This window comes from Neodiprion fabricii, chromosome 6 (assembly GCF_021155785.1).
Source record: "Neodiprion fabricii isolate iyNeoFabr1 chromosome 6, iyNeoFabr1.1, whole genome shotgun sequence".
NCBI lineage: Eukaryota > Metazoa > Arthropoda > Insecta > Hymenoptera > Diprionidae > Neodiprion > Neodiprion fabricii.
The window spans coordinates 3,325,973-3,353,856 of record NC_060244.1 but is presented as its reverse complement, the minus strand read 5'-3'; the positions used below and the strand labels follow the sequence as shown (position 1 = coordinate 3,353,856).

Here is a 27,884-nt window from a genome sequence, read left to right as displayed (position 1 = left end):
CGGGTGCCGAGGAGGTGCGAATTAATTTAAACTTTCCACCCTTTCGAACTTTAATACCTACCGTACCTTGGACTCGCCTTCTGTTGCAGGATCGGTCGACTAGCTTCGGCAGCTCGGCGTCATAACGAATTTCTCCCGGTGTGCGTGACTAATTCTACGTGCCGATTCTTGATATAAAAAAAAAATATATATATATATATATAATTTTTCATAAAATCCACCCAAGAGTGGAAACGAGAGAAGATACAGCGGCGATGAGTGGAGGAGGTATAACGGGTAACTTTGAGCCCGGTTCTCGGTGAGATGTTACGGTGTATGATATAATAAAAGAGGAGGGAAGAGAGAAAGAGTGAAATGAAATGTTGTTCATTTATCCGACGACGCGAGAATTGAATTAAAGCACTCGACGCCGGGTTTTTATTTCGTGATTCAATTGCCGCTGCGAGCTTTTGCCGGGTCAGAATCCCCCGCTGGTATATGTACGCGGTGTTCGGAGCTTGGGGAGAGGAGAGGAGGTTTTCATTTGGAGCTTAATGAAAATTAAAACGCATTGTAACCCGGTAATGAATCAATTCATGCTCTCAGCGATACAATAACTGCGCGGGAGCTCCGCTCGTAATCCCGGAAAAAGAACTGCCTCGTGATTTGCACCTCGGTTAGCTTTACAAGTTCTCCACTCTCGAACGAAACACCCGATGATACGCGTCGGAGTTAATCATCTCTTGGTTTTCACATTCGAAAAGAAATAATTTTACAACGATGTCTCCGGTACGAAATATTCGACTCTGCTAATTTTGAGAAGTCGAAGAACTTCTTCAACCGTTGTCGCAAGTGTCAAGATCGAGATCGAAAAATTCCCAGATAAATATTCCAGATAAATTTCTGACTTCCGGTATAAACAGAAGATTGATAAAATTGACCGGAGAAGTTGCAGCGTATATACATCGGCCGGTCATCGATTTCACGGGAATAAAGCTTCCGTTCGGTGGATCGTTTTCCGCTCAACCGTGACGAAGAATATTGCCTCCGGCCGCTGTGTGGGAGAGAATCAAGGTGCCGGAGGTGGCGACGCGACGTGTCGGCCAAGCCGCAAGCCAATATCGGCTCGGTCACGTAAGTATAGACGGACTGACCTCAGCGGAGCGAGCAATAAACGCGAGGCGAGGAAGAAAGAAAGGAAAGAAAGGAAGGAAGGAAGGAAGGAAGGAAAGGAGTCCTGCCAAACTGCCGGGACCCGGGAGCCAAGGATGGTTTCGGCCAATTCGAAACTTTGCATGCGCTGCGATTTCCGCAACGTGAAATTTCTCGCCATTCGAGTATTATCGACATTTTAAATACCCACGATCGATCGATTTCCTAAAACCCAGTGTTAAAAATACAATAAATTTACCACGTAACTTAGTAAATTCATATTAAATTTCTTTGAAACGTCTCTCTTATAAGTTTTAGTCAAATCAAACATTTTTTACCGTCAATTCGAGTCAAACGTGTGATAATTTACGTCGCTAAGCCGACTTCGTAATTTGACAACTCTTTTCCGCAGCAAATGTGTAGTAAATAAAAAATCATATTTAACGACGGACTCGTTCGATCATTTTATAAGGTGTCAGACGTACAATAGAAAAACAAGTTCTTACTCACCGTACATCTTGCCTTCGTCTGAGAGGATAATTTTGCGCCGACCGCATGGCGGGTAAATCGCCAACGCCTCTTGGAAGCTCTGTTCGATATCCGGTGACCAGACACCCTCCGCGTCCGCTGCCGACAAATCCTTTTCGTCCTGTAAGCAAGGGTAACGTAAAGAAAATAGAAATAAATAATACAATATTAAAAAACAAAAATTTATACAATTTGCACAGAATCGGAAGGAAAAGTCGCAAAACAATTTTCATGCGTAATCGAAAATTCACGCAATCGTTTCAACTGTGAAAAATTAGCAGTTCGTTGTAATTACGATTGCGAACACTATTCGCCGAAAATTGATGACCGAAAATTTCACCGTTACAAACAACAAAAAATTCGCGTTGTATAATCCAAATTGCACGATAAACTAAGCAAGAATATTTAATTTCAAAATCTTCTTCGAGCTTTCATTCTCGCTAATTTTATTTTCGCAAAAGAAAAAATTTGCCTCACAACGAGATTCGCACGCATTATTATACATATAATAATAGTAATAATATCGATAATAATAATAATAATACAGTGACAGTCTCCGATTTTTCGTTCCAGCGAACCTCGCCAGAACTTCCTTCGTTATATCCGTATGCAACGTAACGTGTTTACTACTTTATCGATGAATTGAAATTCGCAGAATAAGTCATATTTTAATTTTTAATAAATCAATGAACACCGGGTATAAAGTACGAGTTATTTAGGCAGGCATACACTCGATACACCGATTGTAAATAATTTTGGTTTTATCGATACATCAACGTCAATTGATAGTCGCTGTAAAAACATTTCTACGGAGTACACTTTTAAAATAAATTTTTTTTGCAGCGGTTACGCGACGATCTTTTGGGTAATTTTTCATTTTCCGTCTCTCTTTTTTTCTCTCCTCCGGATCGCTGTTACAACGCTCTTCAAACTTACATCGCTGATGTCGCCAACGTCGAGATTCTTCGTATCCGAGCCGGAGCCGTTGGCGTCGGGCGGCGGCCCGGAACTCGCGGGGGTCCACGGCGAGGAAATGGTGTCGGCTGCAGCCACCGCACTGCCTGTAACAATGCGAAAAATTAATCATCGCGTGCCAGGTTACAGGAAAGAACCGCTTTGGTTAGGGGTGGAGAAAAAAAAACAAACAAACAAACAAACAAACAAGAATTGTCGATTTGCAGAAGGAGCGGAATGTCAAATTTTTAAATAAAATTTACAAATTTGGAAACTCGGAGTACTTGTGTAACATTGTAAATATACAAAAGCGAAACGCGGAATAACAAAATATAAAAAGGTCGAAACATTGAACGGCAAAATCGATTTTATTATTTTACTTTTCCATGCTTCTGCGTTCAACCTTTTTTAATTCTACTAATTAAATTTTCGCTTCTGTAAAAATTCAATTTCACAAAAAATAAACGTACATCGTACCGAGTGATATAAGTAAATAGAAAATTGGCGTGCGTGTGCGTGCAGTGTTTGTGTAGAATTTATGTAAGCGTAGAATTCATCAATTTGGAGCAATAGATCGATTACACAAATTAACTGTGCGAGAGGAAGATAGGACCGAAGAACCGTTTAAATCTCACATCGATGAATGATTTTCATTCTCGTTTGTATAGGAGTAAAAAAAAACCGTATCTTCAAGCTTAACAAATAACGTCGGTCTTATAAACGAGTAGTAAAACAGTTTTCCGTCTTTCTTACTTTATTTTTGCAATCTTCTTCTTCAGCCTCTTCCTATATATCATACAGATACACGATATCGGAATTATGGATGCCGAATGACGAGCTGATATTTGAATTACAAGTAGGTCGTACAAATTCGCATTTTCTCTCGGTAAGCTTTTTCGATTGCAACGTGTAATCGGCTTCCCGCCAATTTATTACAGTATAAAAATATACAAGGTATAATATTGCCCCTGTCTGTAACAACAGTAACAACAATCTTCCCCGAAAAACAAATAAACTAGTACGTAAAAAAAAGTACGATGACGAGGAAAAAAAAAAAAAAAAAAGCTCACCACTTGCCGACCCCGATGTTTTTGGTTAAATAAACAGTATCGAACATCACGGGATTCTGCCACGCGTCCCGAGTGAATCGGTTCAACGTTTATACCTTTAACCGAGGGGGCGGTTAAGCTTCTGGTTGTAAAACATCCCCTGGCGGTAACGGATGCGGAGGATCGTGCAACCTTGCAGGGCTTGAAGTACGAATAGAAAGACGAGGTAAAGTAGTCGGATGATGGGAGGGAAGAGGAGGAGGAGGAAAGGGGGGGGGGGGGGGGAGGAGGAAGGAGCACGAGCCGGAGGAGGAGGACGAAGCGAGCACGTGAAAAATAGAGCGGGAGGCCGAAACGAGCAACAAGTGGTCTGATATCGCGGTATCAGTCTGCATATAACCCATGCGGCGGACAAGTTTTTAGGTGGGGGGGAGGATATAAACTCGTCGTAGGCGACGACTCCGCCTCTCCCAAAGGGAGTGAAACGAGAAGCAAACTCTCATTTCCTCGACTCTTCGGCACAATTGTTAATATAACGTCAATGGGGAAAACTAGACGTTCGACATCCTCGACAGATAAGAAATCGGTGAACTAGATACGTGTGTATCTAGTTGAGAAACGGTAAAGGGTTGAATTGTGTTGGAATCGGAGATACTGGAATTATGGTTGAAGCGTTTGTAGAACGCGATTTTAGGTGAATTTTGTTATGAATTTCGCAACTTTATGACGATTGAGATTCGATGAAATTCGGTAAATCGAAAGAAGTTGAATGCAAACTATGAAAATGGTAGAAAAATTTTCGTATTCAAGGATATTAATTCAAAGATTGATCATTTTTTACCCGTTTCACGTGTAAATCGTATCGACAAACTCGTTATAAGATGATCGAAAATTTCAAAACCCTAACTTGCTTTACCGTCGTTAGAATTTTAAAAGAAAATAGAAAAAAAAAACAAACGATTCATTCAAACGGCGATTGGATCAGGCATGCATATTTCGAAACAATTAATGCGCGGCGAGGCGTACATTTAGACGAATACAGAGAGACGGAGACGGATCGTTAGATCGACGGCGTGTAATTCCTCATCCGTAACGGTAACTTTCTTTGCGTTAATGCGCCAGACGATAGATAGAAACGTAGGTATTACAGGCTTCCTGGTTACGCCAAAGCGGCACGGCACGACTGATTACGACGATAAATATTGTCCTCCTTGCGTATATCTGCCTTCCTTGTCCGTACGGATACCGTTGATGGATATCAAGCCAGTCTGAAACGCCATTCCGGCATTATTCGCGCGCGAAATCCGTCGACGAATGGATTATTTGTTTTACAAGATGCCGTTCCCGATGAGCTTTGTAAACAAAATTAGTACAGGGTTTGTACGAGGTCCGATAGAGCCAAACGATGTATTTTTTATTGATTCGCCTTTCCTTTCGCCAACGATAAAACCTTTTTTTCTCGAAATTTCTAACAAACCTGAAAATGCGCGTTGTGAAACGACGCAGCGTGACGAATCCGATCATCGATACACGGTCGAGTAGAAAAATCCGATCTCGATTCGTTTACGATAACGAAAGGTGTCAAATATGCACAGGTTAAAAACAAAAGTTGTACGTTGTATGAGTGATCGAAAAACGAACACCGTATTTCATCCAGCCGTGTATTTTCGAACGAAATTCGTCAACGGTATATTCCGATATTTTCGATTACAGTAGTTATTTCGGGGTTTCAACGTACCGTAATTTACTCACGTACCGTACTCGTTGAGGGGTAACAAAAACCGAGCATCTGTATAGAGCGACAAAGAGAGGCGAGGAGGGAGAACGGGAACGAGGCATAACCGCGCATGAATTGTTTCAGGTCAATATTCGGCATTGTGTTCGTTAAAATGAGGCTTCGAGAGGAAAGGACAGGACAGGATAGGATAGCGTAGGACGGGATAGGTAGGGTAGGTATTTCGGAATTCGCGATAGCAATCTCTATACCTACACACGCTGTGGATTAACGTCTTCACCGCTCTGGAATTACGGGCGAAGCTTGTGTGACCGATATTATGGCACGCTGCTCTCCCCGCGTGGTCAGCCTAGGATCGGCCGAATTGCCGTCGCGGTTTGTGCAAGAATCGGTAACGAGAATCGCGCGCGATTTTGCCGGGGATTGGATTCGAAGCTGCGAAATTGACCCCTCACGCGTGTGAGGAAGAAGAATTGTTCACGTCGCAAGACGAGATGCGACAATTTTTTCCACTTGTCATATTTTTTTATCGAAGGGATTAACGAACGATTTTAATTGGGGTACAGAATGGTGAATCGGGGAAAATTAATTAAACAACATAACCAACCGTTATCTGTCGCGTCTGTAATAATCTGGGTATTCAAGTTGTTTACATTCATCTTGAAAACATATGCGCACAGACTATAAAATACGAATAGCAGTGTTCGTACAAAAATCATTATTCAGTGGTGTTAAAATTCAGATTTGATACATTTTTACTTTCTCCCTTTTATTAGATCTGTGACTTGATAGTAAATTCAACCTGGTACCCCAACCCAATACATAATCTTCAACTTTGATCCAACAAACCACGATCGTTGTTATCATATTTTTTTTTTTCTTCTACTCAATTAAAGAACGAAACAAATATAATCCGTAATTTCTACACACACCAAATTTCTCACAAGAAAATGGCGTACGTATATTACCGTTCGTTGAATAGACACAGGACAGGATATTTAATCGTACAGAAGGGTGGTTCGAGTCCGTCGCTAGTCGGGTAATACGTAAGCTGTAAATTTGGCATATAACGATCAGGGGTCGGAGAGCGGCAGGGCGGCAGACGAGGCTTGGGGGTTGTAAGGGTGAGGGGGGGTGGAGGTGGAGTTCCTGGTCCCGGGGTAGGCCGGAGCTGCCGCCGCCGCCGCCGCCGCCGCAGCACGGAACCATCCACAGCGGCGTGGGGTGGTTGAGGATGGCTGGGGGTGGTGGCAGAGGGTGGAATGCGTCCCGTTTAATATCGTGGAACATTATATATCGTCTCTCTTGTCCCTACGCCAGCAACCAACGTACGTACGGGGCTGCAGGTAGAGATATAGGTGTGTACGTATATAGGTAAATATATACGTATATACGTATATACGTATATACGTATATAGGTATACACGGGGTCTAGCTTTGTACGTGTACTTGTACGTAAGCGTGCGTTTGTGTGTTGTACGTAAACCCGGAGAACCGGGAAGGCCGACACGCGCGAAAAGCACGCCGGCAGCTCGAGGATAACCTACGCTTATACAGCTACTCCGATACTGCTACTGCTACTGTTACTGATACTGATACCGATGCCGCTGATGCTGCGGCAAGCCGTCAGGACCCCTCTCCTTAGTTTTCGGAAAGTCCTTGGCGCAAAGGATCACCCGGGTCAAGCGACGTTTATCCTCTTCTTTCACATATATGTATATACCTTTTTCTTCCACCCTACCGCCCTTTTTATAACGTCGTTTCGTTTGTTTGTTTTTTTTTCGAGTCCTCGGGTGGAAAAAATCGGTAAGAAAAAAGAAGGGGAGAAAAATAAAACGTCGAGAATCGGAGATACGCTTCGGGTTTTTTCTTTTTTTTTTTTTTTTTTCGCAAGATTCTCACTTCTAAAGTTGTAATAATCGTTATAATTGTACATGTTGTATTTGTAAGGGGAAGGTAAATTTCTCGCATGCTGCCGTAGAAACGGTTTTAGCAGTTAATTATATGCCGCTGAATAGAGATTCGGACATTGAATTTCAAAATATATATATATATATTATAATAATAATAAAAATTATACACTACAACTTATACTTTACAAAGTTAATATTATGTTGCGCACGGTCTAGAAAACAATTCGCGATTATATTACTCCGCACAATTTGTTGGAAAATTCTGATTAAAGCTAGTTCATTATTACCCCAATACCCGACACATACTGTTGTCATTATTTACCTTCTTTTTTTTTTTTTTTTATCAGACGTTTCATCTCCCTGGTAACAATATTGTGAGTACAAGCATGACGATCGCTTTTAATAAATCCCGGACAGGGCAACGTAGAGAGAAGTGCTTAGGTTATATGAGAGGAAAAGTCAAGTTAACGATCGTGAATAAAATTAATTTTAAGAAATAAAGAATTCCCGATATTCCGTCCGTCGAGCTAAGGTTGAAAATCGATATGCGTATGCGATCTGTAATTAGCTCGGTATTAAAACTTCTTCTACGATATGCATACACGCATGTGGGTTATAAACAACGAGTTAGATTTTGACAATAGATTACGACGTGTTATCAAAACGTCCTGAAACTTCAAAAATGGCGAAACTGAAACAGTTTACGGAAAAATGATTGAAAGAAAAAACAAAAAAAAAAGAAAGAAAACAAAGTCGAGTAATTGTTGCATATCGTCGGTATTTGGAAATTCGAATTGAAAAAGGAATCAAATTCCATCAATCACTCCGGTAACCGGATTAAATTCGATCTCAAAATACACATTATAGTCTAAACTAACGATGAATGACGCGTCGTACGAACCTGCGGGAATAAAAGGTGAGGATATTATAATGCAGGTAACGGAGAAGCGAATAAGTGGAAAACGTCCCGGAATCGAAACTACGGCGTATAAGATTAAAGCGCGCGAGGTGTAATTAAAAAGCAATTCATCTTGACCAATTTACAAACTTTCCTATCGCAGCGCTGCTTCTGTTATTAATTTTCTTTAGTATCGCACCGATAATCCCCTCACGCGGACCTCCGTAGATCGGGACTCGAATATCCCGACATAATCGGTGCAATTATTATATCCCCGTGCGTAGAATCAATTAGCATTTAACGACTGTTGTACGGCATAACATAATCCAACGTATTGCAGCAATACTCGACTCGGATCTGCGTGACGTGCCCGATAAGAGTTGCGGTGACGCAATGAAATCGGGTATCATTTGTGCCTTGTAAAAGATCCGTAACGAATTCAAGGACGTTGAGAAAGAATAAAAGTTTATGAATGGAAAATTTCCAGGACCGCTGGAAAAGATGGAAGGTTTAACACCCCGTTAAGAGGCGTCTCGATTATCGTTCTTCGTGACGATCAGGAAGCGAAGTAAGCCGTAAAGGTATCTCGATCCGATGGATTGCCCGGGTAGTTTCCGAACCGAATGGTCGCCTCCGCTTCTCCGGGTTCTAAACCGGCGTTTAGGGTTGGAAACTGGGCTCTTTATCTGCCGCGAGGATGACGACGTTTCCCCCGGCGATCGTCAAAGGTTTAACGTTTATCTGGGACAATGGCTCCGACCCCGCAGGCTTGGACTTAGAGACAATGGCCGGTCAGGAAGTGTAATAATTGCGAACCGCGGATTGTAAGACGAACTTAACCTGAATGGTCAAAACTTTGTTCGTAGAACAAGACCGTTGGGGAAGTTTCGAGTCGGAGATGAGGGGGTTGATTCGAAAATGGAGAACCGAAACGCGGACGAAACGTGATACGCGAGGGTAATCAAACCGGCTTTCAAGATCGAGAAGTCGAAAAAACAGTTTTTACCTGAAATACGATAAAAGCAGAGCCGCCTCATTTTCACTTGCGAAAATCGGCGAAAGATTGAAAAATAACATCGATATTTCCAAAGAGAGGCGACATTGACGAATGGCGGAAGTGGCGGCGTGTTTGTTGGCTGACGAAAAAGCAGAAGGTAAGAAAGAGATAAAAAAAAAATAGAGAGAGAAAAGATACGCGTGGGAAGAAAAAGGTTAAAGTAAAACTCGATGCATTCGTGTACAAAGTTATTACGAAAGGAAAACTGAGAAGAGTTCGTTTCGTGTACGATTACAACCTCGCGTCAGAGTAACGGATAATAAAAAAAAAAAACTGTGTCAACTTTCGAAATATTAGTTCAAAAGTGAGAGGTTCGTTCAATCAGGAAATTCACTCTGATAAAAATAATGATCTTTGAAAATCTCTGAAAAATCGATGATATTTGACTTGCAACTTGATATCGGTGTTGGGTTAGGTTGATCGCCACGAGGCGCGTGTTACGCAACGAAAAGTAGGATCGTTAACCCGTTGCCCCCGTCGCCGACGACGAAGACAAGAACGAGAAGACCGAACGTACGGTGGATGATTGCAATCAGTGTCGTTAAACGATCGTGCGCCTTTCTCGTTCCCTCGTCCGAGCACAAGCAGAATCGCCGATATATATTTTACGAACGGATATAGTGCGAGGACCGATAATTCCGAGCCGCACCTCGACTCTCGTGGAGAAGTTAAAGTTGATGGGCAAGTATAATACCTACCAACCTACGCAGGAAAACGAGGTTAATAAAAAATAAACTTTGTAAGTCTTTGTGGTGACAGTGACGTTTCTATTGCTGGATCGTAATAACGTGTAAGGTCTACTCCTTGTTATAATTCGAGTCGAAGGAGTCGGAGGGTGCAATAGCGGATTAACCCTTTCGGTAAGATTGGGACCCTTTGTTTACAATTTTGAATGATCTTCGATACTTCGTACAGTTCCAAAAAAGACGCGAGTGACAAGTTTCGACCAGAATCCGCTATCTTGGATTTAGACGTAATCAAATCCTGACTTAAAAAACAAAATTCAGGCCAAGATATTGAATTGACAAAAATATATCTCTGAAAGGGTTGAAGTCAGAGTCGTCCAAGAAAGGTACGTCGGTACGTCGAGTTTAATGAATGAAAAACCGGACGGAGCGCATCAACGTCTTAGATGATTCTGCGCCAATGGATTACACCGCGAATGACGAGAAGAGTTTCTTGGAAGCGTGAGAGAGTCGTCAGGGCGTGTGAAGCTTCAATGAACTCCGTAAACCGATAAAGAAAAAAAAAAAGAAAAGGCGAATGAGTCAAGAGGCCGGATTTAAAATTAAACGCAAAAAGTATCCGTCGCTGCTGATTGCGGTTTAACTGAAAATCATCGAAGGAACAAGAAAGTCGAAAAAAAAAAAAAAAATGGAATAACAACCAAATGCACGATTAAAACTCTGTCGCGGATGAGTGCACTCGCATACCTGCATTTCTGCTCTTGCAGCTGCAGCGTGCAACCTTTTCCTTCATTTTAACGCGCGCGCGTGTTTCGATCGCACGCCAGCCTGTCACTTTTTTACACACGTTATTATTATTACACGTGATAGGAGTAAAAGTCGCTGCAGATATTGGCTGCAGGTATGCATGATAGTAGGTACGAAAGACGACAGCGAGGCTAGAAAAATGATATAGAAAAAATATACTTAATTGGGCGAAAAACTAACAACTTGTTAGAGGGAGGATGAACGCGCGTGTCTGCGTTTGTGCGGAGGTTAAAATTCACCGAGGCGTAATTATCGTACACCTTTACCCGTGACGCGGGAGGTTGAATCGCGGCGAAGAGACTCGACGCCATTGGTTATAAGTCAGGGTGAAAGGAAAGAGGCCCTCGAGGATACTCCGGTCTCTGCCTGCCTACTCTCAACGAAGACGCATTAAACTACTGCTGTGCACAAAGCCCCCGAAGCGGGCACAAACACACGTTCGTTTAACTCTCAATATTTCTATGGGAGAAGCAAGCCTATTCGCGCCACTTAAATTCCACTTTTGTAAACCACTGCTCGGTGCATACAGTGACGAAGAGTCGAGGAGCGTTGATATGTTGGCAAAAAACAATAAAGCCGAGAGGAAATCGTGACAAAAACCGAGAGCGATACACCGGCTGCAATTAGGGTCAAACATTTGTGCACCCTGTATTTGGGTATTATGTCATTTTTTAGGGATGAGCGACGTTCAAGTTTTCAATTCACCGTTTCCGACCGTATTTTTCTCCTCGTGTATTCGCGGTTCGTTCATTAGCGTTAAAAATGACAACTTTCATTCGGTTATTTTATCCCCACACCATCTTTACGTAATAAATACAACCTGGCTGCATTGAAACTCCGACGTAGCGCGTTCATTTTTTAACGCTCGTCTAATTACCGATTAACTCGATTCTGCGTCCCCTCTTTCAGCTCTTCTTCCATTTTCCACCACTTGATATCTCTCTCTCTCTCTCTATACTCGTCGAGAACTTTTTATCACCCCAACTCAACATGTAGATGATACGCGCAAGGTATAACGGACGATTTGAAAGCTCAATTCAGGTTATTCCGAGGGCAAAAGAAGAACTTCGTAGTCCGAGCTTTAATTCAAGCTCACGGTATCATCCGTTACATTATACAGAGTAGCTTCGAGGTTCACGCATCCGTCTCTATTGTACGATCACCGTGTATAGATATATCGCGAGACGTAGCTATTTCATCGTTGACAATTATAAATTGAAGTCGGAGTATAATTTGCATCCTCATTTCGCTTATAGAATGCACAGCGATACCCATACACACACACACATATATACATACACAAATGCACTTCTCGACGGCTGTACGCGCATGCATTATTCAAACCTATGCAAATACCCATTCCGAGCGGCGAGAGTACATTTGAGACAGCAATTAAAGATCGGGTATATGTATACACACACGGCAGACTTGTGCGAGAGTAATCGTGTACACGTATTACAGGTATTCATAGAGAAAGAGAAAGAGAGAAAAAGAGAAAGACGGAGATATGTCATCCCGGGAGACAAAACAGTTTCGCATTCGTTTCGCAAGTAAAATAGTAACGAAGAAAAAGTAAGGAAAATAAAACCTACGTCAATTTCAGGATATAATTAAGACATTTCACAGGTGTTTTTAACACGTTTTTTTCAGAATTACACCACCTAGCTACTCCGATCATCGACCACCGTCAAACTCGGTTGCACGTATATACGGACTGACAAATTGACCGCTAAGTGTTACGTGACGTCTGGGAGCGCACGCGATACTCGACTAGAGTTTATACTTTACTCCTAAAGTATGGCGGTAATTGTCAGCTGTTACAGATTCATCGTGTACGGTATCTTTTCGCCTCTCTCATTCTCGGCTCGTTCGTTTAGGTTAGAAACCGCAGGCTTAGAATCAAACTACGTTCGACCGTATCGCCTTGGATTAGCAAAAGTCTACAAGTGATATCGAAAACAACAAATTGGGACAAGATCCAGATACGTTTGTCCGAGTATTAAAAAATTTTTACTTTCGTGGAAATCGGTACGAACTTGTAACGAATGTACTTTCGCGATTTGTAAAATTTCTAACAAAAAACCACGCTTGTAATTATTACTGTCACTTGGCACAATCTGCCGGTAGCGAAACCTTGACATCACAAGACAGACGGATAGACACAGAACTTGAAATTCTATTGGTAACAACGGCGTTGACGGTCCGTACGAAAATCACGTAGAACAACCACGGGGGTCACATATTATTTTTGTTTCGCGACAAAAACGTCGCAGAAAGCGAAGCGTTGATACCGTTATAATCGCGATACGATAAATATGGGTACGAGAAGTCGGTAATCTCTAGTCAAGGTCTACCGCAGAGACATTAGGAAATAATGATCCGCGAGACAGGTAAGCGAGCAGCCTCTCCCATCCGGCAGTGATTCCGAGGGAACGTAACGGGGAGAATGATAGTCGAGAGAGAGAGAGGGGGAGAGGGAGAGAGAGAGAGAAAGAGAGAGAGAAACGATAATACGAAGTGAGACGACAAGTAGGAATCCTTATTCTCATTCTCTTCGTCAACCCAACCAGTCGCCAGTCATTAGCCTAGGTGATTATTTGATTCCGATTCCCACGGTACATAATCCACTGCTACAGCTGTCGGACAGTGGAAATCACTTTCTCGTTTGACGAGTCCTCCTCTTACCGTGCGAGAATAGCCGTAGGCGCTTTTTACGATCATCGTTCGTTCGCCTCTTCACCACGGCTGGCAACGTCCAAGGTTTTCGTTTTTCAATAGCATCAGCCACAGCAGCTAGCAGCAAAGGAACGAGGAACCACGACGACGTGAAACTGCTCCTACCAATTCGTCGCAAACTCATTAACAAACGGTATATAATTACAATCTTGTACCGAACCACGAGGATCGAATGAACCGAAGCGCGACGGTGCAGCGAGGAAAAATCCTCGCTACATTGTACGATGATTCGATTTTACAGGTGTGTAAATACCTGTAATAAAAGTAGAAGGAAATCGATACCGTTTTCTATACGCGATGCAATAAGGAGCTGATTCGAGCGTGGCGAAGTTGCTTCTCACATGATTGGCGTACCTTACATGGCACGTAGCGTAGGTACCAACGTACGAGTATTCCTATCCATACGCGAGAGAGGTGATCCTGAGATGGATATCGGATGATCGCGGAAGATGGGGAGGTAGATTTCATCGTTTATCTCTGACACGAACGGTGGTCTCCCCCCACCCCTTCGACCCATCCTTGATCGGGATCCCTCGCAGCAGACAGAAGCGTCTGCAAAGGCGGTTCTACACGCGTATATTATATCTTCGAAAGTCAATCGGGTGTATCAAGGAGACTGTGTACGTGTGTGTGTGCGCGCGCTGTTAGCGGTAGACAGAGAGAGAGAGAGAGAGAGAGAGGGATGGGTCCAATCCTGGGCGATGTGGACGTTGGACCATAGCCTGAGGGTTTGTGGGCCTGAGATCAACGGCTGGACCGGCAACGGCAGCAACGGCAGCATCAGCGACGGCGGCTACTTCGCTCGAAGAAACGACGAACAACCGGTTTTGGCCTTCGGCGAGAGGCGTCGAGAGCGGAGAGATGTACGTAAGACGAAACAAAACCCGGAGAAAAGCGACATATATATATGTATGATAAAAGAGGAGGAGGAGGAGGGGGGGGGAGGGAATAAAAAATAAAGTAAATAAATAAATAAAAAATAAAAAATCCACCACGCGTAATATCGTACAACGAAACGCCTCCGGCTATGCGAGAAACGGTGCGTCGGGAAGAAAACCTGCGGAGACCGACCGACGCCTAGGGATTGAACCTCGACGCAATAACGGAGCTGAGAAGACCGTCATCGAGATTAATGCAAGTTTATGCAACCTTCCCGGTGCGACGGTAGAGGAGAGACGCGAAACTTGGGTTCGTCTGCGAACTTTGAAAAGATAATTTATCTATACCTACGTATGTATGTGTTTTGAAATAACTGAAACGTTGACGATTTTGAGAAGACTCGATTTCTGACATTAGCGAGACGGTAGTGAGCGGTTTGAAGTTGCCAAGTAAGTTGATTGATCGTCGGAATTTTTCATACGGTATTTGTTTACTAATTAATTGTTTGTACAACTTTACTTCAACCCGTGGTTCGGGAAAATCTGTTCTTTCCCTTTCACGATCACTCATCATCACTCAATCACGAGTAACAACAAGAATAATTTCGATAAGAATAGCTTTGGCGACGGGCAAGTGTTGAGCAGCTATACGTATACAGACGTAAGGTTAAGGGAGAAAGAAAGACGGAGGTAGAGGAGGCGGGAGAACCGCGACAATGCGACGGAAAATTTTAAGCCCCCGAAAAGGGAGGAATTTCGTTTGTTCTTGGGTAGAACCGTTAGACGGAGGCTAAGGCACTTCTTAATTACGAGGGCGCGTGCGGCAACGGAAATTCTAGAAGCCAAGACGCATATTTTTGGCCTCCCATACCAGACCGGAGGTAGGAGTTACCCGCTTTAGCTTTATCTCTATCTCATTTGCTCTCTTCATCTCCTCCTTCCTTTCTTTCTCTCTCTCTCGCTCTCTCTGTCTCGCAGTAGTGGCAGCAAAGCTTTGATGAAACTCCGAGACAAGATCACGTGATCACAGTTTCAGCACCGACTACCCTCGGTATATAATTACCAAGAGCTTGCAGAATTTAATCCTATTATAAGCGTAAAATCTTATACATTGCAAGAAGAGGATAAAAAGAAGATGACGAAGAGGAAGAAGAAGAAACCAACCGGCCGTCTGTTGAAAGCGCAAACGTAATACTATACGACTGACAGATCTCTGGACTCGCACAAATTCCTTCTCCAATTTTCAAAGATGTACGAGGTACAACTTAGCGATCGCTTTGTCCTCGTCTTATGCCTTGATACACGTTGAAACGAGACTGTCTGCAAGCTGTTTCTCTACAACTTTCCCATTGATACGCTCGACTCGTCACCGTAAATAAGATGAGACTATCTCAAGTGTTCGGACATAGAAACGACGATGATCGCTTAAAGGTTCGCGTGTAGCTTGAAGTGAGCTTAGAAGAAAAAAAAAAAAAAATGTGTCTCAATGAGTTCCTCCCAGACGGATCTAAGGACGACACGCCATCGCGATGTTCGTTGCAGGAGATGGAGCGAAGAAATATGAACCTGTAGCTACGAGCATGACCCTCTGACTTTTTTACCCGCAGGACAACAAGTATTTATCCTTTATTGTATTGTACTTTGTGCGTTGTGCAAATATATGTATATATATATACACGTTAAAACATCGTTTGCGCGGCCGTGAAAAATTCTTTTCTATATATTTTCGGTCACGAGGGTTGTTTTTCAGGTAAAAATTACCCCGAGGTATACACGTATAATAACGGCTGTTGCAGAAAAACGATATTTAAAGAGACGAAACGCGTAAGGCCGCAGCCGAGTTCGGGCAGGTGAAGTTACCCGGGTAAACGTATCCCTCGAAGGATAGAAATACAGGAAAGAAAAGGACGAGAAAAAAAAAAAAATAAAGAAAAAAAATTACAACATGAAAATGAAAAGAGAAAGGAAGGAATAAAAAAAAAAAACCAAGCGTCGATCGCTGTAGTATGAATAAAGGTCTACCCATCTACTCGGGTCGTCGATTCAAATTACTCTCCCAATCGCTCACTGTATATACATATATATATATATATATATATATATATAGGCATACATACGTATATGTATACAATAAGCAAAAATAGGAACCGAGAAGTTACAGTTTGACATTACATCGGTGTGGATTTCAAGTAAAGTACCTACCAATACTTCGTTAATACGTCGTTTCTGATCAACAACATTGATGGATAGCCTTTGTACAGAATTTGAAAATCACTAGAATCCGCGGGAAGTAATTGTTTGCAATTAGGTACGGTAGGGCGTAATGAAACTCCATTCGTTCGAGTTTCAGTTGGCATTATCGGGAAACGCGAACTTCGAACTCTTCTAAGATGGAGGAAAAAAAACAAACAAAAAACGAGTATCCAGTTCATCCGACGATGAAAGTATCTCCAGATATCCTTTGAATAAACATACCTTAAACGTTGAAGGAGATCCGTATGATCCGTATCAAAGTGTCGTTTCAGAAGCATCGATTTTCGGATAAACGTCTGAACGATATCGTCAACCGGTACGATAAAACTAGCTCGTTGTACGGAACGACACATGTTCATGCCGCCTGAACATTCACGCAAATCTACACACGGCGTTTCGATTTCCCGTATAAAAACGAAAGTAAAAAACTATATAACATGCTATATATACATGTGTGTACATAAAACAATAACGAATACCGTATAAACGTAAGACCTGTACAGATAGATTTGTAGAAACTGTTGCAAAAGGGTTGTTTTCACCATGCGGTACGGATACAGTGTCGAGTCGACGAGACTGGATCACACACGTGTGCACACGCATGGTTAATACTCGCAAGTTACTAGGAAGGGAGACTCGAGTGGCTGGCGCTGCATGTGTTTAAATCGTTCGACGAACCCTATCGGATTTTATCGAATTCGTAGAAGCATAAAAATCCGTCTCTTCCACCGTTTATGCATCGCCTACGCACGCGATCAACGTCACACGTTACGCAACAGACGTTGAGAGTATTATCCAGAATGTGCATTGGTGCAGCCCCGAGGAAGATGCACGTACAGCGTTTTTCATCCTCCCCCCCAATTCCCCATCGCCACGTTCTTTATTGCATGATCTAGCCGTCCCGTGACGTGCCGGCGCCGAGGCGAGGATCGAGACGATCAAACTAGAAATAAGAAGTAAAACGAAGTAACGAAAGCGAATTGCGGGGTAATTTATTTACGGTGGAGGTACCGGCTGCCCGGGACAAGAATAAATCCATCCGACGAACACGAGGAGGAGACAAGCTGCTCTGCTCGATTCGCGATTCCGTCCATCGAACTGGATACACGATTCGGACGTACGGAGCTTTCTACGCGCGCAACGATGGTTGGTGATTTTTCGAAACTAACGATCGAGAAAGAATTTCAAGCGGGAAAGTATCGCGCGATTTTTGATACGCTAAATACAGATCGCGGTGCGACTTCGTTCCGGAGGAATTACTCTCCGAACGTGTATTTTCCGTCAGATTTGAAGAGCTTTTTGTTTTCTAAAGAAACAGGATTTTCATCGATTTCGAAAATAAGCTCGCAGAAAAAATATCGGGATCCTTCTGTACTCTTTGCTCCAAAGAGACGAAGATCGCTCGATTGTTTCGCGATATATTCTTATTTTTACAAAATAATATCGCGATCTTTCAAGTACAATTAACGCAAATTTCGGAGAAGAATTTCCACTCGATACTAAGATCCCAGACTTTGACGCAGGTTCTTTTATTTAAACAAGCGTACGGATGGTATACCTATAGACGAAAGAAGCGCGTATACATTTTTAACCACAAGTGCGGAGGCTTGCGGATTGACAATTGCATCGCGACGCGTAGAGACGTTAAATGATCGGAAATCATCTCACGTAGAGGTCGAGGCCGACGGAATGGCGTCGAGTCGACGATCATCGAAATCCGGAGATCGCGCGGAATTCATTTTATTTTTCTTTTCGCTTTATTTTTGTGGTTACGAATATCGTGAGAATAACGAACAGATTCGGAAGAGATATCGATTGGAGAATATTCAAACCACATTCAGTGTTTTTCAGGGTCGAATAATACGATCCGTTGCATGGTGTTGCGGTTGCAGACGCGATTTATTCGAAAACCATACGTAATTTACAAAGAAAGAATTAGTCAGAGTGTAATAAATGTATAATGGCGGATGGAGACTGTTTAGCGTCATCGTGTTCATATGTTGAGGCAAATTTTTTATTTTTATTCATATCGTGCAACGTACGGACCTTATTGCTGTACGTACCGATACTACGCTTTGTTACACGTATTCACATACATGTACACCTATATATACATGTACTATGTAACTATGTCACGGTTTTCTCGGGAGTTTCGTCGACCGTTTAACGCCGCTGCGATGTATTACGTTGGTATAACACCGGCTACAGAGTAGACGAGACGACGCAACGAAGCGTATATTGTACAATCGCGAAGTCATTATCGATTCCTTGGTGAGACGCAGGAAACGCATTCGTACGTCGACGGAATCGTTAATTAAACTCTGTAGGATTATACCTCGGACCTCGAACATCGTGCTTCACGGAGAGACGCACACGGCTGTAAAAAGGTAAACAGATACATGCTTTTACCGACATTCTGAGAATACCTGAAAACTGCATCACGGAGATGTGATTTAACGCGGATGAATTTTCATGAAACAGCGGGTACGGATCGCTCGAAATACGAAGAAAATGGAAATGAATACAATTGGAAGATACGATTTTTTTTCAAAGCGCGGAGAAAAGCTCTCAGCTGCGTCGACCCTTCGACGATTGGCTCGATTCGTACAAACGACTGCGTCGTAATGACGGAGCGATAATTAATCGAATACAGAGCTTGCGAATGATACGGATACGCCTTGGCGACGTCGAGAAAGCTCTTCGAACGGACAGAGATTGCAGAAAGACGTCGTCGCAGAAGTTTGTAGGTGAGAGTAGTTCACATGGGAGGGAGGTTTGTTTATTAACTTCTCGCTCAAGTTGGCCAACTGTAAACTTTGCTAACAAGGTAAACAATGTTCGGCAATTATGCTGGTTAAATGATCCCCGAGAGAAGATACACGTGCTTGGCAAACACGCGTACGGTTAATTATATCGCCAATATCGAAAGCGCCATACGCTGCACCCCGACAAATGCGACCGTAGAATTCTGCCAATCCGTCAATTAATCCGTCACGCGTGATGAATACACTTGTTGAAAATTATCAAAGAACCTACAGGCTGCACCGCGGTTACAATTTTAGTTTGCGACTTATCGCGTACGTATACGAGGTAAAAGAACGTCGTGCGATACGCGAAAGAAGCTCCGCGCATCGTCGATAACATATTTGAAAAAGCTCTCGGATGAATCTCATCCGCATGCATCGTACGGCGTGACTAGACTAGAGACTAGATATAGCCGGGAGCAAATATTAAAGAAATATCGGATGCGATAGGATATTCAGCGTATATCTTACAAGCCAACTGCAGCCGTTTTCTCTTCAGGGATACATCGTCGTGTGTCGAAAAATATTCGTACGTGTAACGTGTGAGCTTGGCATCCCTCCCCCCCCCCCCCCTCACCGCCCCCAAAAATCTTTGTCTTCAAAGATTTCGAAACGTCGTACAGACGTAGTAGCTAATTGCGTTACATCGGAATCCCGTTTCTCTAATCCCAAAGTCTAAACAGATTTTGCGAACGCCCACCAGCGTCTCTCTTCTTCACCGAGAGCGTAATATAACGTTGCAAACTATAGCTGTAAACGTTATAAGCGCCATTTGCAATATCGCAGACATCGCCTTATTCGACGTTTAATTATAGCGTGGAACAACTTCACTGTCGTGTATGACGTACGTGTGTCTCCTTTGTCTCGCGATTAAGTTTCAAGATACGTAAATGTGGGCTGCTAATAACGGGTGAAATTTCCAATTAGTCATAGAGCGTTGTACGCGGGCATACATAGGATTCTCAGTTACGTACGATAATAGACTTCGAGTAGGAAATTTCGATTCCGAGTCGCGAATTGTTGCAATATACAACTGGCTTGGAAGCCAAGATAATCAGAAGTGAGTATATTTTTCTTAAACTTTTATAAACTCAAATCATCTAAACGCATCGTGGAACGAGGACAAGTTTAACGGCAACGTTTCATTCGCGCGGCGAATGCATAAATGCTGGAGCTCTCGATGACGTTGAATTTCATACTTTTGGTTTGCGAGGCGACGAAGATGGTACGTAACGCTGGGTTAGCAGTCGACGGTGTTATAGGAGAGATGCGAAGAACCGACGGGATTACCGGTTGAGAAGCTGAATTAATTAAACTCGCTGAGAACAATGAGTCCGCGTCACGTAATTCACGCCTTTTCTCGAGCGGAGTCAAAGAAGAGAGCACGAGCTGGAAAGAGAGCCTCGGAAACTTTCTTGGCTGCGACTCAATTGCTTGGACTCAACGTTCGACCGTCGTTCGTTAGGTACGATGTATAGTCGAGTATAAGCAGCAAAGTCTGACCACGGGTGCGTATATTGAAAATAATGAAATATTGTACACGGTTCCGGTAGCGGGCCGAGTTGCGCGTTTGCACTCGCAGAATGCACGCAAAAGAGAAATGCTTATACGTAGTTACGATCCGATGTAGCGACGAAGAAAAGCGCAGCGCAAAGGGAGTAAGATGGAAGTACTCACTGCTCTCTTCGTCGCGCAGCGCAACGGCCCCGAATCTTTGCGCGTAAGAGAGAGAGAGAGAGAGAGAGAGTGAGAGAAAGGGGGAGACGGGGATCGAAAGGGACAGAGAACGAGAGAAGGAGACGGCGAACGAGACTTGGGGTCAAGGCGCTGCTCTGTTGCCGCGTTTCTGACTTGGCTTAGGCCTTAGGGCACCGAAAGGCTGCAGGCGAAATCCGGCTTGTCTTGACAAAGGCAAAGAAGAAGAAGAAGAAGAAGAAGAAGAAGAAAGAAAAGAAGAGGAACGATAAGGAGCAGAGCGTGAGATCGAATTAGATTAATTAGGAGTATTAAAAAAAATCAGTGACGCAACAGTCGTACGAAATCAATTTCTACATGTCCAGGACGGAGCTGATTGGTAACCAACCAATGAATCGCCCCAAGTTCACCTTCGACTTCGTCCACGTGTAGTAAACACGAACGTGTAGTTCTAACGCGTCGATAAACGTGGGGCACTACACGTGTCTTCGGGTTTTAATTGACAACTTTGAAACGAGTTTATACGGAAATGAGACGAGATCCGAGATGCTGGATGGGTTACAAACGTGTGTACAAGCGTAGCTTCTCGCGCCTGTACACGTATGTACGTACGTGTAATCGGTGTGGATGCATGTCTGAAAGTTGATAAATACGTGAGAATTTGTTTCGAAAAACTATTTCCTCAAAATTCTATTGCCCTTTAGGAACATGTAACGCTTGTAGGTTTATTTTGCGCAGAATTTATGTGACTGCGGAACCTGAACCCGAACAGGCACATCGTAAGCACAACAGCGTTACATCCACAGGACGAATTTATATACACGTAATGATAACCCAGTTCTTCGCCGAGTGCCACTATAAGGTATGGGACCATGAAGCACGCGATCTTTCGTGTCCGTTAACCGTATCTACAACATCCTACCTTACATCTCGACCTTACACCGTCATGACCGAGCATCGATTCTCCGGACGTACCCGAGTCCCTAAGTCATTCCTCGAGTTATTTATTTAATACCCTCAAACTCCCAGCAGACTTCGGGGGTAAAAAGCACTCCGAGAACGTTGTTCCTTGGATTTCATCTTCACTTTGATTGCGAGTATGATTGAGATGGCGGAAGCAATGAATATCTGAACATCGTAGGCACGGTATGAATAGATGGAACAGTGTGACGCTTTTGGGGCTGCAGTTTTCTAGTGATTTTTCCGCCCGATCGGCTCCTCGGCGCGATATAAGCCTCGGTATATATATACACACCAGCAGCTCTGGACTACTCGAGGAGTCAAAAGTCAAAACGTCGACGATGGAGCGTCGCGACGCTATTTATAAGCGACGCCAGCGGACGTTAACCCGTTCCTGGAGCAGATCTCCAAGCAGCTTGGATACGTACGTTATACGTTTGCACGGACGTGTGTATTACACACGCGTAGCAGTTGTACGCAAATAAGTACCTACCGAGGACCGAGGTTTCTGTAAGAGATTTGAAACCGCTGAATTGATCCTGCGGTTAGACTGCCGAAACCTCTCCTTAAACGGTCAGACGTACGTTTTACTCGGTGAAGAAACATAGGCGAGATTTCGAGGATACCGGCAGATCGGACCCCCCGATCAATTCAAACGACAAGGACAGGTTGAAAGGGTTCGTAAGTCTTTTGGAAACTGAAGTTCCCCCACTTTTCCAGGTTTTCCAGGTATTCCAGCCCGAGAAAAAGGATTTTCCAGTAACCTTTCAAGAAATATGACGCTGATCAATATTAGCTAGTAAGTATCTTGTACTGTCTGACCATCGATTCACAAGCAACTCCAACTTTTCCCTGTGCGTACGAACCTTGGTTACCAAATGACGAAGCGTAGCGAATTGGATTCTTTATCTTACTGTTGGAGAGGGCGCATCGTGTAGAATAAAACCTGCGACGATCGTTGAGATGAGACCTGCGAAGGACGAAGAGATCGAGTAGCAGAGAGTATCCAAAGGCCCAAAGTGGTACCGAGAAAAGCGAGACGAGGAGTGGGTCAGGTTTTGATTGATCGTCCGCGACGCTTCCTCTTGTAGGTTCGATGGATCACCTCCGTTCCGGCTAATTCATTTCCTCCGTCGACGGAAGTCGCCTTCTCGTCCTTCGTTGGCGTGTGGGCAACAACGGATACCGTACCAGAGCATCACCGACCCTGACTGGTTGCCGATCCGTTGTCCAGTTCGTAATATCGGAGGCAGGTGGATCTGCGACGACGGCATCGAGGTCGTCCAGTTTCTACACCACGTCGGTGATCAGGAAAAATTTCAGCTACGCCCAACTCCGGACAATCGGAGTCTTAGTTATTAGCTCATTGAGCAACACCCTGAGTTTGCGATAAGACCGTCGCTGTTTCCTTTCACCAACGCTGCTGCTGCATGCTGCGAAGACCTTTGCTTTAGGTAGCAGAGGACAACGCACGGCTAGTTGTGAGTTGTAAATTACAGCGTAACGCAATGTAAGCTAATTACCAGTGGACGTTGTACGCGGGTTTTTCAAACGTAAGGATAATTCGATCCATTGAAAACCTTGTTGCTTATTTCGTAGTAATTTTTGGTAACTGGAACGACGTTGCGACATCTGTGCTACGGTAATGTATCCACACCGAACGCACTGAATCGTGAAATTGGAATATCATTGTCCACTCGGAGGAAAAAAAGCTGTACTATACGATATACCGTTTCGTAAATAAGTCGAATACGGTGTCGTGAGTTTGCGACTCCGACGCAGATAAGGCTCAGGTATAATTTAGAAGGACGGTTAATCAAACTCGCGGTAGCTACTTTATATTCAGCACTTTATACGTAACTCGTACGAACGAAAAACCTAATCTTCGAACGGTCGGATGAAGTCAGATACTCCGTACTTCGGATCTATAAATATTTGTGAATCGAACCGAACGTCTACGATGGATTCCAATACGGACGTCGATGAGAACGATTGACACTCGAATCACGTTCCAATGGTTACACAATCGGATGAATTCTACGTCAGCGTTGAAAGCAACGTCTGCGTCACTTTTATCAGGAATATACTTTTAACCAGCTAAAACGATGAGAAACGCGGAACAAAAACAGGGATCCATTTTGCAAGGGATGAAGGTGAATCGGAACGAATATGCAGGCGTGATGTAAAACGTCTTCGGTGTAAGAAATCGGGAGACGATATCCATGAAAGTTTAATCAAAAGATTATTGTTATGTACCTGTTACACGTCTGGCTATATTGGGCATTAAAAACACAGGCGACGAAGACGAGCCGTATACCTACACCTATACCTACGCAAAGCTACACATGGAGGTACCTGACATAATCGAATCACGTCGCGGTTGTGAATCAAAACTCAGACGGTTACCGCAAATTGAGAACCACTTTTGACGTCACTTGGCAAACCGGGAGAGGACGATCCAAGTTGCGTGGTGGGGGTCAAATGTCACCAAATGACTCACCAGCTGGTACGAGCGAGGACGCGGAACCTCCACCTCCACTCCACCTCTGCCTCGCCGGTGACTGTCGTTTAAATTTTCATCCAGGTTCAACGTATCCAGGTGTAGTCAAAGAGTTGCGACACCTTAGGACCGACCATCGAGGTGTAAGGTCTGTAAGATGCGGCACCTGTTGGTCCTGCGATTTTCTGGTTTGATTTTCTCGCGGGAAAATATGAAAACGGACAAAGTGGATGAAGTTCCCCCTTAACGCCCCCGGCTTATTCCGGTTTCCGGGTGTTTCGTGCGAACCAATTAGTCCCGAATGACCGTTGAACCCCGAGCCGTAGACTTCGCGGATGGTTCCTGATTACGCGAGATTGCGGACCTCGTTAGCGGGCGCGTTTCTTATTCTCACTTCCTGTCGCCCGGTGCTCATTTTCTTCTCTCATCCGTCGCGATCGTCGCAATATCTCGGAACCCTTGTCTCGTCTTGGCGACGTTGCCTTGGTTCCGCACCGTTTGGCACGTCGCCGATTACCCCCCATTGCATCCGTGCTTTCCGCCTACAGTGACGTTAACCTGCGGGATATTCGCGGTTTTGCGAGATCCCCGTCCGAGGTTCGATCGCATCTTCCGCAGTGATAGAGCGACAACGCAAACACGATCAGGAAAGATTCTGAAGTACGTACACTTAGAGAAATATTTAGTTCCGGTTTTTTGTTTTTTTTTTCATTTTCATTTTCATTTTTTGTATTGGTAACTCGTATTTTCAACGAAGAAATATATGATCAATACTTATCGCGTCGATAGCCTTTCCTTGATTTCTAAGTAATTTTTTATCACGCTCCGTGAAACAGGCTTGGATGAATATATTCATTTTGCAAAACTTCTGACAGCAAGCATTGTCTTGACGTTAACGAGACGGAGACAAAGGGGGAATAAAACGAGAATGAGATGCAACTGTTCTGCTTTGATTTTGGCTCCGCGGAGTTTTAGAAGCTGACACCGAACGAGCCGTAATGCGCCTACTCGACGGATGTCGTAACGTAGAAACCGCCGCTATTACGGACTTTAACGACAAACACTCCCAATATCAACGGCCTTTTAACGATTCGACCAGGATTCCCCGTGGTTCATTGAATTCATGGTAAAGCCACCACATGTAGCAGGTACCTACATATATCAAATTTTACGTATTGATTATGAAAAGTACCCAACGGAATTGTTTATCAAGAACTCGACCGAAAGTGCAGCTTCGAAAACGTTCTTTGAGTTATCCGCATTTAAAAATTAATAAAAAATGAAATCGTCGCACTGGCTTCAATTTATTAACATCGTTGACGCCCGATGTTCGATGAAACGAACGTATCCAACCTTTTTCAAAAATAACTTAAAACGGTGAAAATGAATCGCGCGAAGCGCACTAAATGAGAAGTCAATCGACGAATCAGACGCGTCAAACTAACCACGCAGGGAATGATGAAAATTGTATGCACGTGTACGAATCTTAACAAAAGTCACCTGAAAATAGCCGCCGTGAGTAATTCGCAGGGGCGAGAAATAATTGAGAGCGCGGAATTATAAAGGTCAAGCCTGTGCGTTAACTAGTCCAATTAGCTTCTGATGACATTTCCGCGAGTTTGCAGCCAACGCAAATTACGCCACACGGCACCGCGTGTCGAGTCGGCTGTGTTGCGGTGCAGTTTGCCTTGCAACAATTATAGAGAATCTAGATAAGTCGAGCTGTAAGGCTAGGCTCTTTTGCCTGGCGGTTTCTTCCCTAGAAATATTTTCGACAAAAAATCCGTTCGATCCGCAGAATGCTCTTCGAGTGAATGTCCGTCCTATAGACGGCAAATATACACATTCATTTTGCTTTCTTTCAATCAAATTCGAGTCCGAAGTTGTAAGGGAAAAAGTCGTTGCAAGATCCGAAAGAAAATCTTCCCAACTAATAACCGTGTTGAAGAAAAAAAAAAAACAAAAAAAAAAAGGTTGAAACTAGGACACGATCTACGAAGATAAACGAGTGTAATTAAACGTCCGCGATATCTAAATGAAAAGGCATAATGATCTGAATTTGATTTTCACGGATATTAGGCTCGGTTTGTGTCAGCTGTTATATATATACAGAAAAAGGCGGGAGAAAAAGACAAGGAAATTGTGCGCTGATGTGTAAACGAGGTTGTGGCAGGCTTGGAATTATTACAGATACTCGTGTATTTAGAAAGTCGGGATGATGATGTCCGCCGGTATTAAATTGCCGACCTGTTGATACCCACAGCGTGGTATAAAATATGTCAAAGAATACTCCGATCCCGTTTTTTTTATTCAAAGACGTGAAAAAACACCGTTCTCCGCTCTTAATCAAGTTTGAAACAGTGTTCTTTCGATATTTCGATGAAAATGTCTCCTTGATTTTCACTTCGAAATAAAAAGGAAAAATTCACAAAATCGTTAAAAACCAAGTACATATTCTACGTAAATGATTTTGAATGAAGAATTATATGTATACAAGAGAACTGAGAAAAAAAAGTAGAGATTGTAGTATTGACCGATGTTACAATAAGCAAGCGAGAAGCGGTGAGATAAAAATAGAACAAGAATCTATCACAGAAAATAACGTCGACGAGTTGAGCTGTCATTTAATTGTTGATATATTTATGGTTGCGTCATACATGCGGAAAACGCGAAACCCATCCTTGGTCAGGAAACGTCAGTTGTAAGTCAGTGACAGTTTTACAACCGGCGATTAGATAAGCAATCGTTACAATAAATTATACAGTCTTAATGTATTGTAAGTAATTCGTCGAACGCGAGTGAATTTCTTTCATTTTAATACAAGAGTGGATTTAGCCATTGTAACATGAGCGGTAAAACTCAACGCTACGTCAGACGATGACGTCAGACCGCGTGGCGGCAATCCACGTGCAAATTGTATCTCGTCTTTTTCCCATTCATGCAGCATCACGGATTACAAACTACGGACACCGCACCGAGATAATGTTAAATGTATTCGATCCACGCGATCGAAAGTTATTTAACATCGTGCAAACGGAGTTAAGACGAACCGACGAATGAATAAACTATCATTGGACGTTGAAATTTTTATACCGTGAGAAGAGACAATCGATAAAAAAAAAAGAAAAAAAACTAATGACGGTAGAATTTGTCATTGAAAATATGGTCGAGGCTTGTTATAAAATTTTCTCAAGCGAATTTTACACGCTCGTTGGATGAATTAACGATAAAGTCGAATCGTAACGTGAAATCTGCGTCGTCCTTGCGGTTTGTATACTAAAAACTACGACAGGCAGAAGC

General features: G+C 43.3%; 1 protein-coding gene across 8 annotated transcripts in view; it reads right to left on the bottom strand.

The window, feature by feature from the left end:
* Window positions 1–27,884, bottom strand: part of LOC124184489 (protein scalloped) — a 101,514-nt gene that overhangs the window by 21,891 nt on the left and 51,739 nt on the right. For all 8 annotated transcript variants that reach the window (XM_046574229.1, XM_046574232.1, XM_046574230.1 and 5 more), the window contains 2 exons: window positions 2,596–2,720; window positions 1,642–1,780 (listed from right to left, as the gene is read on the bottom strand). In XM_046574229.1, the coding sequence (XP_046430185.1) occupies window positions 1,642–1,780; window positions 2,596–2,720 (264 nt within the window). The remainder of the gene's footprint in view (window positions 1–1,641; window positions 1,781–2,595; window positions 2,721–27,884) is intronic.